The sequence below is a fragment of the Cyclospora cayetanensis genome, unplaced genomic scaffold (assembly GCF_002999335.1).
Source record: "Cyclospora cayetanensis isolate NF1_C8 unplaced genomic scaffold, CcayRef3 CcayRef3_contig_319, whole genome shotgun sequence".
In the NCBI taxonomy this organism is placed as follows: Eukaryota; Apicomplexa; class Conoidasida; order Eucoccidiorida; family Eimeriidae; genus Cyclospora; species Cyclospora cayetanensis.
In genome coordinates this window covers 1-20,437 of record NW_020312280.1, presented here as the reverse complement: position 1 = coordinate 20,437, position 20,437 = coordinate 1, and the positions used below count along the sequence as shown (strand labels likewise).

The following is a 20,437-nucleotide window of genomic DNA, read 5'->3' as shown; positions in this document are numbered from 1 at the left end:
ATCGATTCGTCGCATCGTCATGATCTTGGTGGTTTGGTCCCTCGTTCACTGGTTAGAGTGTTCTTCTTTGTTCCTGTTGATTTCACTTTGTTGAATAACGAGCACATTTGCTTTTCTCATCTGCACTATTTTCGTGTTCCTGTTTGCGTGGGAAGTGGCTCTGAAGGAGGAATTTTATACGCTTCCCTACATGCCATTTGCCACGACTTACCTGCAGGGAACACGAGGGCGAGCGCTTCAAAATCAGGGGCGTGAGCCCTGGTGGTTTAAGCTACAAGTAAATAATTTGTACCACATTGGATGTATTTAGTTAAGGAATACTGAAGAATTCACAAGTCGGTTGATCTGTTCTAATGTCGCATTTTTGCAAATCATTGTAAGCTTGACGCAAGAAGGCAAATGCTGTGGGTGTGTGCGGTAGATGCCACATGGACGTTAGTATGGAGGCTTGGACTGCTTCGAGGGTGTAGGTAGGCGCAGTCCAGTTGCTTTTGAGTCCTCGTATTGGGACCTTAGATTGGAGCAAACAGCAGAAGGTGGGATCCCATTAAATAGACACTCACGAGCTATAGAGCTTTTTTGAGCTTGAGATTAAGTGTCTCTTTGTAATAATCTCATATGGGGCGCTATACAGGACCTGCCCTGCTCAACATGAATCAAGGATCACTGCTGAGGAAACTGAAACCTGCTACTTGCTCGCGTTTCTCAGCACACTAGCCTCCCGCTGTGGCAGCGTGCAGCCCTTCCTCTGCATCACTGTGGGATGCCTGCAATTACGGCATGGTGTACGGCCCTAGAACAACACGTTGTGCCCACGCTGACAGATCCTAATTTTAATCGGAACTGACATTTAAATGTTGTGGCGCTCGCAATACTTGCGTATTGTCACCCTCCAGTAAACCTGAGTCTTGGAGACTACGCTAACAAGTGACAGGGCAGATCGCACTTGTGCACCGTCCCCTAGGACGGCATATAGTCTTCATGTCCAATGCCAAGAAAGGCTAGCAATGACCCTTAATGTGAGCTCGTGTCGGCGCTGAATTGACCCATTGTAGGTTTTTAAGTGCGGCCCTATCTTCGGTAACCCGCTGCCTTCCACCGCAGCCTTCGTAGTAGGCTTTTCGTTTCCTTGATGCGCTCTCGTTGTTCGCCGAGCAGCTTGCACCCGCTGGTCCCAGTCCCCTAAATTGAGTTCTTTGGCCTTTTGCATACAACATAGCTTTTAAGATATATGGTCGGTTTTCTGACAAAAGAGGCAAGTTAGAGATCGGGGGGTGTCGGGGACTGCCTAGAAACGCAAGTTCCGTCTCACTCTTTTTTCTGGCTAAGATTAGATTGTAGGTCAGGACTCGTTGACACAGTCTCGACATCCATACACTTTGATTCCCACCGTGATTTCTCCATTTTAGCCACCGACACAGCACTCACTTGCCTTTGAGACTTCAAGTCATCCATCATGTATGAAAGCCCCAACGGCTGTTTAATTGCTGAGCTGTTGCCCATCCTGCGAACACCTGAGATACACTTCAGGCAGATTTGAAAAAAGCCAGCGATAAATCAGCTGTTTTGTACGTTCTACCTTTTGTTAACCTTTGTCAGTCTCTCCAAAGCTGGCTGTTGAGCCCCCCTTGGCATAAGCAAATGAATCAGGGTGCAAAATGCTTCAACTGTAGTAAGCACTGTAGATAAGAGGCTTTCGTTGCATGAATAGGGCCACCAATAAAGGTCTCTTCCTTTGCAAACTCGGCTGAAGGACAGCTCATTTCTGTTTATCTGCGGGATTTAACGGGGAGATACTTCTGCAAACAGCTGACGAAATTTTTGAGTATTTGCCCTATTCTAACGGCCATCATAGCTTCTTGTAAGCAGCGTCGTATCGGCGCACGCACTAAACATGCCTGTCTACCTGCTTCGGAGCTACTGCGATAAGATCAACGTGTGGGCAGGCCCCTAAGGTGTGCCACCGTTTACTGTCATCGCCAGAGGGTTCTTCTACCGCGCTGCTGCCAACAACGGCATTCCTAAATAAGCTGGTCAATCATAGACAACTAACGGAGGAAAGCCTGACATTTTACTGTATCCACAGGCAGCGAAGGAGCGGGGAGCAACTGCATTGATCCACGAGGTGCTACCTACTTTAATCCTCCACCTTAGGCCTTTGTAGAGAGACATTTAACCACACACCACAGGTAAGCCCAATAAAGAGCTCTTAGAAATTACAGAAAAACTCCTTTGTTGCTTAGCCTGCGCGCCATAGGATTTTCGCATGAGGGGCGAAGGGCAGCTAGTCTGCGGACAGTTGCACTCCCTAAGCATTCTGTGCATCAAGAAATACTTGCACATAGCATCCAGCGAACATAAATACACATTGTGTTTTCTATCCAGCAAGCACCATTATACAAGAAACAGGATCTACGCACATCTACAGCAGTCACTCAATTCTTTATCAATCTCCAATCAAATATAAGCTGTGTAGGAGAAAGTGCTAAGGTGCAGCTATTAGGTGCAGCTTCGCCTGCTACAGTACTTAAGCGTCTCCTTACTATGACTTCAGACAAACATTCGTATCTTCAGTAAGAGCCCCCTATTTCCACTTCCCTAGCTCTTCAGGCTTCAGACATAAGGGTTAAGGGAAAGCAAGAGTTCGCACTTCCTGCGCTGTCTCAGCCCTCCTGAGTATTTACAGCTGGGCTGCACGTAAGTTCTGATGCACAAGGATGCAAAACTGGCTCTTACCCTGGAGAGCATATGCTACCCTGCAATAAATAAGATGCACGAAAACCAAGCCAAAACCTCAATTTAGACGAATTCCTCGTAGAATATAACTACTTTAATAGAAAGTGCCACGATATACCTTACCCCGTTACACCGGCACTGTGATAGCTCTCGTGTTTGTGCCGGGCAGATAAATGCATAGTTTACGGCTGCTCAAGCTTTGAGTATTTTGTCCCAGTATGAATCCGACTGAGCGCTCGAAAAAGTCGGAATAGCTTTTGGTATTTTACCAGGTACTACAAACCGGCAACAAGTCGACGAGGATGGCGAAGCCTCTTGGAGGGTTTTTGCGTCAAGTTCCACAGCATGTGGTTCAGAGCATTTTATTAGCCTTGAATGGTTTCGAAAGACCTCTTGAGGATTGTGTTTGGGGCTTAGTGGTCGTTACGATGATTTCATACCACCCCCACCCCGCGAGCAGTGGCGGCACGAGAAAACGAAGTACGTGGCATTCGACTGGAACGACACCTTTCACTGATTCAATACAGTATAGAAGTTGTAAAAAGTCTGTTCAATACTGAATTTCATGATTTGCTTTATTGTCTTTCGTCATTTATTCAGCGCCCATATCATCGTGCAGGATAGGTTGTTGAGTTCACCGTGGGCAGGCTATGGCACATAGACAACCCCTCTCTTTTCACTTCTAGTACTCTCTCAAATGCTTTTCTGAAATTCTGAATGTTATTTTGCGCTCGTTTTATACCGATTTCCCCGGTGTTCCCTGACGCTCCACACCCTGCTTCAGGGAGGCAGACGTGACCCTACCGTCCGTTTCGTTGTCACTTTCCTCCTACTCCAGCTCTTCTTTATCAGAAAGGTAAAGGTTCCGAGATGGTAAGTTTTGGAAAAAGCCTATGAAGGGCTCTAGTATGCACCTATAGCATTTGCCTTGTTCAATATCCATACATGTCCCTCGCAGCTGGCCGGACACCTCAACCATCACGTGCAAACTCCAGGCAGTGCTCACGGCCCTGTGAAAGGAACAATGCTGAAATTATCCCTAGAGAAACCGTGGCAAACATGAACCCACAAATCCTAATTATGTATTTCCCCATAAGCTGCTGGGGCGAGTATGAGCCACCAATGCATTGCTGCGCTGCGGGTGTTGGGATTCAGCTACCGTTCCACTTGAACTTCTCACAGTATCATCAGAATGGTACAGCGGCCCCTGTCGACTGGGAAGCAGCTGCAAAGCAATACTCTGCCCATCGCGTACCGTCGCAGCAGCAAGAGGAGCAGCACCAACAAAAGGAAGCAATCTCTGGGAAAAGGAAGAGAACGTCAAAGGTTTCCAATTCCGTTGCCAATGATGCCGCTGATGAAGACGAAGTATTCGCTCCAGGTCTGGCTGCCTCTGATTTGTTTCCCTCCTCCTTTCCATACCCGCCACCCTTGCCCAGCATGTACTTACCTACCCTTCTTCGTCAGCTCCCTCCTTTTTGGATTAATTATCTCCCCATTTGCGCCTCTGCCTTGACTCACAGATGCACTTGATGAAGGAGGAGTCGGTGATTTAGACGGATACACAGAGAGAAGGGATGAGATAGGGGAGCTTCTCAAGCAAGCTGACCAGGCCCCTTATTCCTATGAAGCTCTACAAGCCCTCGTCTCTGCACTTTCTGCTGCTGTAAGTCTCCTAGCCTGTTGCAAGCTCACTGTTTACGCTATATTTGTTTTGTTGCTTGCTTTTAACCCGTTTGATCGGCGAAAAAGCAGCCTCCAGGTGATCCTGCATGCTGCCAGAAAAGGTATTGTAGCAGCCAGGAGCTTCCCCCCGAAACTAAAAATTACGCCACTTGTTCACTCATTCTCGCAGGACCCCGAGAGGCTAGACGAGTACGAAAGTGCTCTCGAGAGGCTTTTGTTTGAATTTCCTCTCTTATTCGGCTACTGGAAAAAGCTCGCCAAACTGCAATGCGACAAAAAGGGAGACTGGAACAAATGTGAAGAGGTTAGCGCGTTTGCTCGGGTGCTGCCTCCTCGATCTTTTATGTATTTTTTCTTGATTTTAATGAGCCCCTCATGCTGCACTTTGTGCTAAGTGTGTCCCCGAACGGAAGCTCTTTGTTTGCTACTGCTGCTGTTGCTGCTTTCCCTTCCATGACACCGTTCTTGGATGCGCTTTTTAAGCCTCTTGTCTGCTGCCCTCTGCTAGGCTTTGTTTGCATCCTAGCCAGAAATTAGCCGTACTTTTTCCAAGTTCTCTTTGCTGCTGTCTGTCTGCGTCTTTCTCTCTCTCTCTCTGCCTCCAGAGACCCTCACTTTGCATGTTTTTTTCTCGTGTCTTCTCAGGTGTTTGAGCGTTCTCTAGAGTTCGTTGGACACAACCCTCTTATATGGACGGCCTACTTTGAGTGGATGCACGACTTCGCCTCTCTTCCTCCGCATCTTATCAGAGCCAGGATGGATCAGGCTATAGAACGCGTGAGCTTTAAAATCCTGATGCGTGAAAAAAAACTAAGGGTTCTAGCTCCTACTACTCTGTCTACCGATAGCCGCCGCGTATTCTTCCTAGCAGGAGACCACATGCGCCACACGCCAAGAAACCTTTTTGCAACCCTTTGCAGCAACAACATGCAGATATTTTTATGAGGAGACTCAGGCTGTCGTGCAGCATTATGCTTCTCAAGGGAGGCCTCATACAAAAAAACTGCTTCTTTTATGCCGCCGCAAGGGCGAGTAACTGCGAGCAGGAACGCTGCCCTCCTCCTACGGCCTGTAGAGAAGTCTCTGTTTGCTTGGTTTCGAGCCTCCTCTTTGAAGAGGTTTAAAAAGGCGCATCATAGGCTGATAACTTCCCGCTGCGACACGCCTTCTCAGGCAGGAGCACACTGGAAAGCGTGGCCTCTGTGGCAGAGTATTCTGGACTGGGAAGAGGAAGAACTCTTTACAGCACGCGAGAAAATAATTTCAGCTGAGCAGGGAATTTTCAAGGAAGAGCCTCAAGGCAGCGCTGTACAAAAGTTCGAAAACAAGTGCCAGGAGAGAGAAGCCCCCGAAAGTCTGACTGACATCAACCGAGCGCGCATGCAAACTGCGCTGGAAAGGGTAGGTGGAGAGCGATTTAAAGGCTTTTAGATGGAGTAGCAAGGCGTGCATGCATGTGCAAGCTAAACTACACAGACTTGGCAGTGCAAATGCTGTTAGAATGTAGGGACTGGGGGGGCCTTTTTTTATCAAGAAGTGGCAGAGCAAGAGCAAGAGAAGCCTGTGTCACAGATCTTCACTTGTGTGCTGCTGTTGCTGATGAGCCCCTGCTGTATAAAACACTTTGTAGATCCTCTGCTTCTGCGCCTGTGCTCCAGCTGCGCATGCTGTACTTCCAGCTGCTCCGCACGCCTTTAGAGGCATCCGACTTGAGCTGGGAAAGGCTCAAGACTTTGGTTGAGAAGGGCAGTCGCAGCAGCATCAAGAGTCGGAGGGGCCCTCGGCTAGGGGGAAACTCGGAGGGGCCCTTCGGGGATGGAGGCAGCAGCAGCACAAAGGGGGGGGGCCCCTCCACGCTGTTTGACGTGTATGATCTCCTTGGCGATGAGTTGCTGCCACAGCTGCTGCAGCGGCTGCAGCAGCAGAAGAGCACGACGCTTCAAGATCTGCAGCTTGCTATCGATGCAGCAGCGACAGCAGAACAAGTTTCATCTGCAGATCCAGCAGCCGAAAGAGCCGCAATCAAGGAAAAAGGCAAGCCCTCTAATGCCGCGATTGATAATGCTGCTGTCGCTAAGGGCAGTGCCTGTACTTGTTAGTTACCAGCGCTGTCTGTTTGTGCATCTTTGGAATTACTTGGTGTTGCGATAGTGCTGCTGCTGCTGCGGGGGAGGCTAGTATTTATTGCTAGAGTGCTGCTAAAACAAGCTACTGCACTTCCGTGTTTTGCTGCCCTCTTTTGAGATGCAAGACAGTGCGCTCCAACAAGTCCTTTGCTGTGCGCTGCCTGCAGTGTCAGCCTTGGCCTCCCTGAATGCTGTAGACAAGGAGTGCTGGCAGCTGTTGAGGGAGTTGCTAGATGCAACTTTGGCGCAGGCAGAACAGAGAAGACCCTTCGAGCGAGCGGTCAGTACAAGCAGCCAGCCATAAACGCAGCACAGGGGCCTAGCTAGTGCTGACACGTTAAAAAAACGCTTCCTAAGCGTACATGTGGAATCTTCTGCAGTAAAACGTCTCAGTAGCAGCGCTGAAATACAGCGAGCAAGATGCATGATCTTGTGCTTTTTCTTTCCTGCTACTGCAGACACACCGATGGTTTTGGCATCCCGATCCTCTCGCCCCCCGCCGCCTCTGTGCATGGCGAGAGTACCTTGACTTTGAAGAAAAAAATGTAAGCTTTCATGAAATCTTTGCAGCAAAGCAGCTTTACTTTCTGCTTAAACCGCCCTTGGACATGCATAGACATGCAACCTGTTTTCCCACAGCAAATGGCAGGATTATTCTGGAAACACACGATGTAGTACTGCTCAGCAGGGCATGTGCAGCGAAGCCTTCTGAGGAATAGAGTTGACCGCTCACAGCGGTATCTCCTGCTTTTGCTTCTGCAAGCGCGATACATACCTGATGTCACCTCCTACATCTTTACCTGCTGCGGGTGCGTCTATATGTGTGTGTATGTGTGCTTCTGCGGCTGTCTGAACACTGGGAATTGCAGGCACCAGAGCGCCTGGACCTGCTGCAACGCCGCTGTCTGGAAGTGTGCGCCTGCTATCCGGAATTTTGGCTTCGATGTGCTAAGCAAAGGAAACAAAAGAGCGTAGATGACGCTTTAAGTCTTCTTGAGTTTGGTACGACAAAGGTTCTGAAGCGGCGGTACGTGAGCATTAGAAATTTCGCAGCGTCGCAGCTTTTGCTGCACGCTGGAAAGAACAGCCTCCAGGTTGAAGACTGCGCACTGCGTTTTTTGTTTACGTTAATTCTACTTCTCAATGCCAAGGCCACCCTTGGAAACCGTAACAGGGCTGCAAATAACAGCCCTCTGCTTTTGCGGTGTGTGTGCGGAAAGATGCAAAAAGAGACGGCGGTAGATGTCTTGCCCTCTACTTGTCACCTCCTGTATGTATGTATTATATTAATATATACATTAATATATGTATTTATGCATATCATAATGAATTTATGTATGTATTCATGTATTTAGTGCCATTTAGGTCATGATTTCGGCCTCTGTGTGCACAGAGGCCGTCTCAGCTCCTCGTTCCTGATCTTGTCTGCTGCGCATTTCTTTCTTTAGGAGGGACATGGCATGCGTTTACGCCTCACAATTGGAGGCTTGCGGCCGTTTCAAGGAGGCTGCAAGGGAATTTGAGGCCCTTGTCAGGTAAGCTGAATTGAGATGCACAGACACCCGGAGGCCGCCATGTGATGACCGTACACGCACCCACCGACCGCCTCGCAACACAGTAACTTCGCTGAAAACTGCACTGCTGCTGCGTATGCATAATAGGCCTCCCATGGATGCGGCTTCTCTCAAGTATTTCGTGGCGCTGCTGCAATTCTCTCTGCGGCATCCTCCTGAGACAGCAACCGACGGCTTGAGTCACGCGTTGCTGCTCCTGCAGGAGGCAGCCGACAAGTACCGAGACAATGCCCCCTGTGCAGAGCTGATACATCTCTACAGAGCCAAGTTGGTTGCTTTTCACGAGGGAGATACCAAAAAAGCACTGTGCGTTTCAAACCGAGAGGAGGAAGAAGTATTGTTGTCGTCAGTAGGGTCGCTGCCGATGCGTGTGCAGGGCAGCAGGAAGGGATAGGAGGTGTCTTAGTGCAGGGAGGCTTTAGATTACAGACTAAAAGTCGCTTATTAGTAGGAAGCACTATAATAACGCGTGCTGAGGCTTTCGTTTCTGCATGCGTTTGAATGCCGCTCGCAAACTCTGGAAACTGAGTGGTCCACTGCCTACTTCTGCGTGTTGTTGCAGCTGCATCCTGGCGCGAGCTCGAGAATCGCTCCCCAAGAGCCTACCACTCCTGTTGCTGCAACTTCGACTGCAGCAACAGCAACACGCAGGAGATCCGCAAAAAATACTCTCTGCATGCAGGCACCTCCTTTCTGATGTCCTCTCCAACTCAGATGTCAGTCCTGCTGAACCCGTAGAGCTTTCAGCACTTTAAGTTATATATAAATAATATATATATATACATATGTGCATCAGCTGCACGCTAAAGGTAGCCTCTGAGCTCATTCTTCTTCGATCAGTCGCTTCGCAACACAATAGTCAAACACAGCTGGTGGAAACATTGCTGTGACTCAGGCGGATGTGTGGCTTCGGTGGCAAGTTCTAAAGCTGCAGATTCATCTCTGTGAGTTTTACGGCGCTTCCACGGAGACTCTTTATGCCGCAAGAGTACGTCAGGAGAGAAACGAACACCCAAAGGATCGATTGCGCTTGGCTTATACGGCGTGTTTCCCAGCTCCTTGCAAAATAGCTAGGATAGATGACACGCCTGTGTAGCTGTAGATAGCTTACCTCTAAGTAGCAGCAACTTACCCTCCATCCCTTTCTCCCGCTTTTCTTTCTCTATTTTTTCTGTTTTGCCTATCTGTCTCTTTTGTCTGTCTGTCTATCTATCTCTCGCTATCTCTCTCCCTCTTTCTCCCGCGCTTTTTTTTTAGTGAAGCCTTTGCTGCGACTTTGGGTGCTCCGTACTGCCACCTGACAGGATGCAGCAACAGCCTTTTTAGAGAAGCACAAGGAAGAGATCGATGCGCTTTTAGCAAATGTAGAACTGCGACGTCTCCCGCAGCAGCTGCTGCTGCCTTACGGAGAGAAGGAGAATGAAGGTCCTACAGTAGCAGCAGCTTCAGCAACAGATTGGTGCAACGGAGAATCTCAAGCAAGCGCAGAGGTTAGTGTTTTTTCTAGCACACACAAGCTGCTATCTCCCGCTGCTGCTGCTACTGCTGCTGCAGCTTCCCCAGCAGCAGCGGCAGACTCTTGCTCCTCTCACCCTCTAGCATGGTCCTTTGACGCAGTCTCGCCAGCAGCAGCTTGCAGCCATTCCAGCAGCACAGCTTGCTGCAGCAGGAACTGGAGCTCTGTCGCTAGCAGCTACATCAGCACCCGTAACAGCATCCCAAAGGAAGCATCTTTCACGCCGTCTGCTCTGCTCATTACGGATGATGGAATTCTCCAGTATCTCCACGCGTCAACCCCCTCTTTCGCCTCAGCAGCAGCTGCAGGTGCCGTAGCAGCAGCTGTTGCTGCTAATTCTTTCTCTACAACTGCTGCATGGAGCTCGCAGTCATCACCCCCTAAGAGGGCAACCCCAGGTACTTCCGCTGCCGCGTCAGGTGTATGTACAGCAATCGCAGAACGCACACCTCTTTGGCCTTGGCGTGGAGCTTCATGGCAATCTGAAGACGTTTCAACAGCTCATCAAAACGAAACACTAACAACAGCCAAAGCGACACCTCAAGCAGCGGCAATCGCCAAAGCCATAGACCCCTGCCGTCAAACTTCCCCTGCAGTCATGATGGCGTTGACAGCATGCAGCACACCTGCTGCCTTCGCCGCTTTATGCAGCAGCATCGCTGCCTTCTGCCCAGTTTCATCTCCTGGATCTCCAGGATCTCTCCTTCTCCCTTTCACAGACGATTATTTGCAGCAGTCTCCTTCGACGCCAGTCCTACCCGCCTTACTACAGCCGCTAAAGGCGACTCAGCAGCAGCTCGCTTTGGAGGCTCCGCAGCTGCTGCAGCAGCAAGAGCAGCAGAAGTCTCTGCAGGAAGGCGAAGATTGTCATGAGCATGCGGCTTTACGCCCTCAGCAGCAGTCGAGGAAAGGCGAGAAGGAGCAGGAATCGCCCCCTCAGCAACTCGAAATTCGGCGGCAAGACGATGAAAATCTGCTGAAAACTCTTGGAGAAGAATTGCGACAGCAGCAAGTCTCCTTGCATCAGCAGCCTCTCGTGCAACACCAACCGCACGATCAGCTTTTGCTGCAGCAGCAAGCACTCATTCTGAGCGAAGTGCAGCAGCGTCAGGAAGAAGAGGAGATGCAGAAAGAGCAACAGCAACAGCAGCAGCATTTATTGCATCATGCAGGACGGCTCTCGCCAGCAGGTGAACGCGCGCTTGCCGCATGCAACGCCACGCTCAAGACAGCAGCAACACCGGGAGAAGCTCATGCGTCTTTGGGGCTTTTAAGAGGCAGCAGCAGCAACAGCAGCCGCAGCAGTGTCTCATCCTGCAGCGTTTCCTGCAGTCCTTTGAGTGTTGAGCAGAAAAGTGTGAGAGGCATTCGCAGTGTCGACTATTGGAGCAGCAGCAACCCCTGTAGCGTTCCATGGGAAGATGCCGCTGCTGCGGCTGTGTCTGCCTTGCACCTCGATAGCAGCATTGCTGCGAGGGATCCTCTAGAGTCTGCCGAAGAGTCATTTTCCTCGACTATGCCCCAGATGGACGCTGCTGTGCAGTTTTTGGCGGCGGAAGCTCCAGCAAGTGCAGTTTCTGAGGACTGTGCAGTGGAGGGTGGGGTTGTTTTGACAGCAGGGATGGATGCTTTTGCAATGCAACAGCATCGGCATCAAGAGCAGGATCAGGATCACGAGCATCATCATCAGAATCAGGAGCAGGAGCATCATCATCAAGAGCACTCAGAACAACAACAGCAACACGCACTAAAAGCTCCCCCCCCTGCGTCTCAGCTGACGATCAACAGCAGTCCAGCTTCAACGGTTGCCTCTGACTCCGTGGCAGCAACTGAGGAAACTGAGACGTCGTCAGAAAGTCTCGCCGTATCGTCTCCCCAGCGGCTGCCTGTCAAGCAGCTGATAGGCAGACACATTGCAGAAGCGGGTAGAGGCCTCTCCTTCATGCGCAGTTTTTCCTTGCACAATCTGCGTGTGGCTTTGGAGTGTGGATCTCTTTGCCCTCCTGCTCCAGAGGCACTGAAGTCGCTCTCTTTCGGCGAAGTTGTTGGCTGTCTGTGCTACGAGGCAGCAGCAGCGTCTTTGGAGGCTGCCGTCTGCGAGGTTGAGGAGCAGCTGCCGCTTCTCGCTGCAGCGAAAGCTGCAGCCACGAAGACTGCTGCGTCTCCCCTTAACTCCTATCTTCCTGGTCTTACAGCTCTGCGCCAAGACTGGATCTCCTTTGCTGCTGCCAGAGATTTTGTATTTTCACTGTGCAACCTGCTGGACATACACTCGGAGGTGTCTTTCTTAGCCGTGCGGTACATGGGGTGGCTGCTTCTGGAGTGGCATCGCTGGCAGCCCCCTCCGGAAGTGCTTTTCGATGCTGAAACGCCTACACCTGCTGCAGATTCTTCGGCAAAAAGGCTTGGAGAGAAAGCTGCTGTACAAAAGCAGGATGATTCAGAGGCAAAGGCAGAAGCAGACAGAGCGCGTGTTGCACGTGTGCTGTGGGGGGTGGTGACTCCGTCGTCATCGCAGACACAGAGGGGCGTCGAAGCAGGCAAAGGCGACGCTAAAGAAGAAGACATCAATCCGCATCCATTGCCAGTTCTGCAGCGACTCGGATGCTTGTGTATTTCTCTAGCACTGAGGCAGATCGAGGTTACACCAGGATTTGATACGCGGCAGCTCGCAGCGCGAGCAACAACGCAGTACATCCAACAATACACAGCAAAGCGCAAGGCAGCGGCTGCTGCAGCAGCAGCAGCAGCAGCAGCGGCATCGGTGGTAGAAGTAGCGGGTGCAGATTCACTGTTGGAGATACAGCAGAAGAATCAGCAGAATCAGCAGCAACAACATGAACGGCATCACTCGTGTTCTGTATCTATGAACATTCCTCCCCTGTTACGTCATGTATGGACAACTAAGTATTGTTCTCGCACGTGTAAGGCGTTGCACCGGGAGGAGCAGCAGGATCTGCCTCTTCAGAAAGCAGTGCAGCAGTTGGTGTTGCGCAAGGAAGCTATTTTACCAGAAGTCTGGCTGCCTTTCCCTTTCACTGGATGGCTAGAGCTTTACGCGTGGGGTAGCATCAGCAACTTCGATCCAAAGCCTGCTGCATGCGGCGATGAGCAAGCAGCAGCAGCAAGTGTTGGTGCTGCTGCTGGAGGTGATGGTGACATAGCCTCGCAGTCCAGCAGCAGCAATTTGCTGTTGTGGATTCTGGAGGCACTGAAACTTCGCAGCAGCAAGTATGGAGCGCAATGGATGCAGCTGCCACAGGGATCATGTGCAAGTTGCTGCTGTACCGGCAGGTGTAGTGACACCCCGAGCCGCAGCGCACCAGTCTCTCCAGGCGCAGAAAGCAGTGCCATGGAGACTGAGGATCGTTCAAAATCCTCACCAAGACTAAAATTCTTCCAGGAGGCCTCTACTGAACAAGTCGTAGCAGCTGAACATGCTGCTGCGATGCAACTGCTGCCTGCACTCCTGCCCGTCGTAGAGCCTACGGATCTGAAAGGCGGGAAACGTCTCCCGCAGGTGCTGCTGCGACTGCTCGTGACGTCCCCCCATCCTGCCTCTGTCTTTTTGTCTCCCTCCGTTCATGCCGTGGGGGTGGTTTTGCTGCTGCTGCGAAGCTACCCAGGCACGAGCAGCGTGAAGCTGCAGCAGCTGTTGCGTGCCGTTGTGGGGCCTACCCTCGTGCAGCAAGCTGCCGCCTCGCTGAAGCTGATTGCGGCAGCGATCTCGCTTGCAGCTGCTCCTCTTCGCAGCTCTTGCGGTGTCTGCGGCTGCTGCTGCCCCTTGCCGTTGCCAGTGCAGCATACCCTGATGATGACACTGCTGCAGCAAGACGCGCTAGGCAGCAGCAGCAGCCTGCCCTCTCTCGTTTCAACGGCGAGGCGTGCGGCGGCTGCTGCTGCAACACCGCATGCAGACGATCCTTCGCAGAAGGCAGATAAAAGCCTCAGCAGCGCGAAAAAAAAGCGGAAGAAACATGGCTTTAACAGCCACTCGGTGTCTGCGACGCCTACTACTGCCACAGAGGCGTATGGCTGCTCCGTCACTTCAAGTTCCTTCGCATCCAGCGGCTGCAGAGAGGACGGCACTGCTGGAATTCTGGAGGCTCACACGCAGCTGTACGGGGAAAAAGCTGGCAAAAAACAAGCTGTTTCTCATATCTTGATCACGGCTGATGACAGTCCACACCTGGGAATCTCTCCGTACTGTAAACGCGTTGCCCTCTCCTGCAGCTCTGCCTCGACAGAGGCAGCAGCAAGAGCAGCAAGAGCAACAACATCTGGCAACACTACCACGAGCAAACAGCTGAGACTGCAATACGCCTCCAGCCCCTTCTCTCCATGGGCTCAGTGGAGTGTCTCTGCAGCTCTCAACGGCGCAGAAAAAAACACAGCGGCATGCTTCATTGCGCAGTCTCCCTGCGGCTGCATGCAGCAGCAGACCACCAGCAGCAACAGATCCAACGCTTGCAGCAACAGCAGCAACAGATCCAACGCTGGCAGCAACAGCAGCAACACACGAGGAATATCGCTGCAGCCTGTGGCAAGAACCAGACGGCCTCGACGTTGGGATGTGGAAGCTCCGACGCAGACATCATAACATGTATATATCCATATATATAAATACATATATATATATGCATGTATATGTATACATACCTATATATGCATGTGCAACTAGTGCATCTGTATGTACTGTATACGTGTTTCTGCGTGGTGTAGTGATTGATGACTTCGAGTCTTCTTCCTGCTGCTGCTGCTGTTGGCAGCGAGTCATGAAGCAGCAGGTTGACTCCAGCAGCTGGAGAGGAAACGGCTTAAGGGGGGGCGAAAAGGGAAAAGGGGGAAGCGGCGTGGAAAAGAAGAAGCGCACAGCGAGCGATCTTCCTGAGGAGATCCTCTGAAAAGCTGCTGCAAAGGCAGCAGCAGCAGCAGGAAAAGGCGTAGTGGAGAAGAGTGGAGACGCAAAAGTGGAGATTGGATGCTGGACGTGCTCCTGCGTGTGCTGCTGCTGTTCAGGCGTGGCAGCAACAAGCCTATCAGCAGCAGCTGCAGCAGCAATACGCAGCTCTTGGATTCGACTGCTCACAGCTGTACAGCTGCTACAGCGGAGCAGTTCAGCAGCAACAGATGATGCTGGCAGCCGTCTACGGGCAGCAACCGCAAGCTGACAGCACGTGCAGCAGTTTTGGATGTTGGGCACCGAGTGCTGCAGCAGCAGCAGCTGTATCAACAGCGGCGTCGACAGTGGCATCTTCCTGCTCGTCAACCAGCATTGTGTAGCTCGTTCAACAGTTTCTATGGCCTTAAAACGTTGGCAGCAGCACGCTTTGTCTCTGACTATGCCTCCCCACCTCTGACGTCTCTGCAGTTTGCACCCTATGTATCTGCAGCTTCTCAAACTGTACACCTTCGTCCATGCTTTGTTTTCCATTGCAAAGCTTGCATGATGTGGCAATACGCACAGCCCCTAGCAGGGAGAGCCAGCGGCCAAATGAGAACGCTGTGTTGCACTAGGGGTCGAATTTCGTACAAATAATTACTGCGCTGAGTGACGCAGTTCTGTATTTCCTGTCACACCTTGTCATTATCTGTCTCTCTCTGCCCTGTCGAACCTTCCCTCTTCCCTTCATGAAAGACATGACCCTACGAGAGATGCCTGCCGCCTGGCTTGCGAGCTTTGCTGCTCGACAGAGGCACCGCTGCAATCGTGCAGCGAGATTGTTACAAAAGGTCGCCTACCGAGACACGGAAACGATTTGGAATGTGTTCATAAAAAATTGTGTAGCTAATGTGTGCACTCATAAAAAATGCATATTCTGTACATACTCGTTACTGGCACACCTTGGCAACACAGAGAAGGCAGGCGGAAATATTGCGCTTAAGGGGACTCTTGGAAATCATCGAACGCATGTCATTGCACCAACAAAACTGTTGACATACGGTAGTAGGAGTAGGATCTCAATCGAGATGTAGCGATGGGAGTAAATGCATACTGTCGCTCATTTGGCGTACCGTTGGCTTAAGAGAGCGCAATTCTTGCAGCTGCGAGGGCATTCAAATGCAATATAGGGCCACGCGTAGCGAGGTGCACCCTTTAACGAGACTTAAGCGTAGACGAGTGCATGCACACGCACGACGTAATGTGCAGATAGGGGTATTGCCGCCAAACACTTTCGGCATCATCCCCCCAGCAGTTCGACGCTCAAGGAACTACGTCCTTCATGATACGAACACTTTTTGTTAGCATTCTTGTATGAGTTTTCAGCCGTGCAGTGCCACTGCTACGCTCAACTGATGGACCGCTAAGAGGGGAGGAGGGGGGCACGGCTCAGCAACCAAATCCAATGAGGCGTAAGAGGCCCCTCTCTAAAAAATGACATACGCAGGGAACTACGTACGCGACCTCATCCGCGATTTGGCATTTCTATCCCTTAGAAAAGCCTCGTCTATTTGATTGTGCAATTCTAGCCATATATATATATATATATTTATAGATTCGATAGCAGCAAGCTATAAACAAGTATTTATTGATATAGCTCTGCATCTGTACACTGCACGTGCATGGAGTATGCATCGAATGGAGGTTCAGTCTCAAATGCTCATGGGTCTGCATGCAGATTCATGTGTAGTTGACGATATGTCTGCAATGTCAGCTACCGCTTGATATCACTCCCCCGAGGCTGCCCTTTTGGCAGCTGAGTAACTACATAGCGAATTCTATGAGAAAAGTCGCTCGGCCTTTGGAGTGTATGAAGTGGTATGACGCCTATATTGCATTCAGAAGGTCGCAGACTCATGAGCCTCTAGTCCCTTGCTCTAGCCCTATTCCCACCCTCCTGCGGCTCAGTTGTGTGCAAACCATTCTACAGTACTGCCCCAAAGGGGCAGGGAGGATACATGCGGCTGCAGCACCGCTGCCACTACGGGTTGAGCGAAGGCACACATTGCGAAGGGAGCAATACAGCGCAGCCTTACGGCGTTCTAGTGGTGTGACGCCGATGCTGCATCTGTCTCGCTAACCCTCTGCAAAGGCTTCCGCTGCCTACTTTGGGGCAGGTATGTGTGGTGGATGGGCATGTTTGTGCTTGCTGCTGAGACTTGATGTTTGAGGATACTCTAAGCATGCAGTGCTGCACACAGACTGGGGAGGAGGCTATTGGCAGGCCTCCATCATGCGTACTCTCAAGGATCTCTAGATGGGAAGAGAGAAACAGTTGCACGAGAAGCTAAAACTACAGGGTAGAAAGTAAGTTCCTGTAATGCCAATTGAGGGATCCCATAGGCGTGGAACCCCACAACAGCCAAAGAGGAGCTCTTTGACACGGAATACATAAAAATCTTCTGAGCGCCGCCTCTTTTATTGCCTCCTTGAGGAGACGCGTCCTCAATGAGGCAATAAAAGGCTTGGCCTTAGCCCTCTTTAAGGGCTGCGGCAGACTTGCATCTACGGGGTGCACGTGTGGAATGTGGCAAAAAAGGCAGCCGACGGAGTTGCGAGGCGAATTTAGATGCTACTTCACACGGCAACCTTGCTGCAAGGCAGCAGCAGCCGCTCCTGCAGAGACTGCAGCACTCGTTACGGGAGAGGTATGTACACCTGGACCCCCTGCGTGCAGAGTCGTGAGGTGAGTAGTGTCTTATAGGTGAAGCGTCTGCCAAGCCTAGAAGCCTGTAAAAATCCAAGAGGGTGTATACACTTACTTATTCAGCCATATATATATAATGGCCATGGGTTACTCGCGTCTCTCAGCATAGCGTCTGCCCCCGCTCTCGCATCATCACAATGCGTTTTGCTGTCATCCTCTTTTGCAGTTTGCACTGCATCCGTGCTTGCCACAAGCGTCCCTGTGGCACCGCTTAATCCACAAAAAACGGTTAATAATCTGCTGCGGCTCTCTCTCTGTCTCTTTCTCATTCTCTCCAGCGGAAACCATCCATGGTCATACCAATATATGCTGCTCTGCTTCCTCTGAATGGACTGCTATACATGTTCATCAGAAGCGTGCTTGCCTCCTTTTTGCGCCTCAGGTCCACTGCACCTTGTTGCGCTTCTATGTCGCGAAAAATTTCTTACCGCTGGTGCTGGAAAGAAGTCTTGATCTCGCAAGAGGTCTTCCCACGGCGACGGGTGTGCAGTCCTACGAAAAAGGTCTTGTGAGGATTTTGCACTGCCTCTACGCCACGTCTTCTGTCGGCTTGCCCTCCTCCATCACTGCCTCTAAGAGAGGGGCCTCCTCCGTCTCTACCACAGCAGCAGGCATCTTGACTGCGTTCGGCAGCACTTCGGCTGCTGAGGCTTCTTCCTCAGAACTACCACCAACAGGATGTTGCTCCCCTTCATCAATTTCCTCCTCAGAGCTACCACCAACAGGATGTTGCTCCCCTTCATTAATTTCCTCCTCAGAGCTACCACCAACTGGATGCTGCTCCCCAGCTTCCGCCCCTCCTGAACCACCATCAAAGCTCTCCCCGCCTTCTTCCCCCGCGGGAGCTCCGAAGAAGCCACCGTCCAGACTAAAGCCGTCATAGTCTAGCAGCACTTGCGTCTCGTGATGACTTTCAGCTTCTCCAGGAGGAGGAAACCATCCAGACGTTCCTCGTGCTACCCACGCAGGGCGAGGTCCTGCAGACATCTCCCCGCAACAGCTCGCTCGCGCGGAAAGTTCAAGTTCAATTTTCATGACAGAAAGAAGAAATCAAAGGGCGAAACACGTTTAAAAAAGCCCCTTTCAACTTGCATGCAGCATTTTCTGTACCTGGAGGAATACCGAGGACGGGAAGTGCCCTGCGATTGTCTACCATCATCAACGCGAGACGGGTTAGGCCTGGATTCTGCTGCAAGTATTCATGAAGGCAACTCCAATATACGATCAGACGCAGCAGCTCGCGGCTTTCTGCATCCGACATGTCATTTCCACTCATCAGAAAGATCACCTGGAGAGCGTATAAACGCAGCAACAGATGCAAAAGGAGTCGCCTGTCCAGTAAGTGCAGCCACAAGTTGACTCGCGTCTTACAACTGTGCACGTTCTCTGGCGTTTGAGGCAGATCAGCAGTATTGAACGACACTGACAGCGGTTCAACGTGTTTTTTTGGAGGCTGCCCCCGTGCCTTCTCTTACTCCCCTACTCCTGTACGGCAGCAACAACAACACTGACTCGTGCACCAACAGAGACAACAACAGCAGCAACAAAATCAACTACAGCAACAGAAACAACAAAAGCAAATGAAGAAAATAGCACCTAAAGCACACCAACAGCAACTAAAGGAACTGAAGCAATAGCAACACAACCAGCAACAAAAAAACAGCAGCAACGGTGGTGGTAGAGTGCTTGCGTACTCCTCTGTCGAAGACGATCTTCTCGCCGCTCAGCTGAATGTTGTTCCACGTAACCGAGGAGCCTCTCTCTCTTACAGTGCCTGGTTTCCCATGCAAAACAGGGACGGTCGATCCTACGGGGAGAGTCTCTAATTTTCCAAGAGCAGCCGTACGGCTGCAAGCGCAAGACCGCAAAAGATCCCTTGCAGTGCGTGCATTAATGATCCTAGAGAGCTGCAAGGCACCCTAGAGTGTCGTTCAGGCTAAGACGGGGGTGTATGCAGATGCGTTCTGAAACAAGCAGTCCACTTGTTTTCCGTTTAGCAGACTTACCCAAGAAGCTTGAGAACATTTGCCTGATTTTCTGGTCGCTCGAGAGCTGCTGCAAGACACGGCGGAGGCTTCCGCCCCTGATAATCCCTTGCCTTGTCATCAGTAATGGTGAGGAAGGTCAAGGGACAGGGAATGAGCTGATCAATGTGGGAAGTTTCCAGCATTTTTCCAAACAGCGTCAGGTCCTGAGCGCAAAAATGAACGGAGAGCAGCTGTACGTACAGTCACCTACAAGGCACTGGCGTGTTGCGCGGCTGCTGCTGCTGCTGCTGTCTTTCAACGCAGGAGACGAGAGAAGAGACACCTGGAGGTGGTCTCGAATCTCGCAGATTTGGTTTGCTTCAAACTACGGAGGAAAAGGAGGAGTTTAAGAAGCCAGTCAAGAGCAAGCAACCTGTCTCACCGAGCGAGATCGTATGACATCCCCAAGTGTAGGAACACCCTGCGGAGGAGGCTCTTGAGATGCGCAGGGCAGAGCCTCCGGCTGCAAACGCCAAGCCGCAACAGCAGAAGACAAGTGGGCAAAAATGTGTGTGACCAGGAGCACTAGAAGGCACTCTATTCGGAGCACTAGAAGACACTCTATTAGGAGCACTAGAAGACACTCTATTAGGAGCACTAGAAGGCACTCTATCTAAAACACTAGAAGGCACTCTATCTAAAACGCTAAAAGGCACTCTATTAGGAGCACTAGAAGGCACTCCATTTAAAGCAATATAAGGCACTCTATTTGAAGCACTAGAAGGCACTCTATCTAAAACGCTAAAAGGCACTCTGTCTAAAACACTAGAAGGCACTCTGTCTAAAACACTAGAAGGCACTCTATCTAAAGCACTAGAAGGCACTCTATCTAAAGCACTAGAAGGCACTCTATCTAAAACACTAGAAGGCACTCTATCTAAAACACTAGAAGGCACTCTGTCTAAAACACTAGAAGGCACTCTATCTAAAACACTAGAAGGCACTCTATCTAAAACACTAGAAGGCACTCTATCTAAAACACTAGAAGGCACTCTATCTAAAACACTAGAAGGCACTCTATCTAAAGCACTAGAAGGCACTCTATCTAAAGCACTAGAAGGCACTCTATCTAAAACACTAGAAGGCACTCTATCTAAAACACTAGAAGGCACTCTGTCTAAAA

At 50.8% G+C, this 20,437-nt stretch overlaps 2 protein-coding genes across 2 annotated transcripts; one reads left to right on the top strand and one right to left on the bottom strand.

Moving 5' to 3' along the window:
• The first annotated feature begins 3,795 nt into the window (after positions 1-3,795).
• LOC34621405 lies at positions 3,796-16,884 on the top strand. The gene is made up of 20 exons (XM_026333888.1): positions 3,796-4,117; positions 4,293-4,402; positions 4,592-4,726; positions 5,068-5,199; positions 5,596-5,823; positions 6,081-6,510; positions 6,667-6,854; positions 7,007-7,093; positions 7,418-7,575; positions 7,997-8,083; positions 8,210-8,428; positions 8,685-8,838; positions 9,018-9,110; positions 9,427-9,946; positions 10,037-10,255; positions 11,003-11,271; positions 11,413-11,739; positions 11,962-12,225; positions 16,337-16,619; positions 16,838-16,884. The coding sequence occupies exons 1-20, from the start codon at positions 3,796-3,798 to the stop codon at positions 16,882-16,884; spliced, it is 4,272 nt and encodes a 1,423-aa protein (XP_026189673.1).
• Positions 16,885-17,815: 931 nt separating this feature from the next.
• On the bottom strand, positions 17,816-20,047 carry LOC34621406 (the record flags this gene model as incomplete). The annotated part of the gene is made up of 6 exons (XM_026333889.1): positions 17,816-18,264; positions 18,398-18,575; positions 18,982-19,135; positions 19,294-19,478; positions 19,697-19,747; positions 19,851-20,047. Coding segments are annotated over 6 exons (1,214 nt in total), but the record flags the coding sequence as incomplete, so codon positions are not given.
• Between the last annotated feature and the right edge of the window lie 390 nt (positions 20,048-20,437).

Bases quoted from the DNA above. Each gene is read 5' to 3' on its own strand.
- LOC34621405 (XM_026333888.1), top strand. From the start codon at position 3,796: ATGAACCCACAAATCCTAATTATGTATTTCCCCATAAGCTGCTGGGGC. The intron at 7,094-7,417 runs GTAAGCTTTCAT...TGGGAATTGCAG, and splicing joins TTGACTTTGAAGAAAAAAAT to GCACCAGAGCGCCTGGACCT. The intron at 7,576-7,996 runs GTACGTGAGCAT...TTCTTTCTTTAG, and splicing joins ACAAAGGTTCTGAAGCGGCG to GAGGGACATGGCATGCGTTT.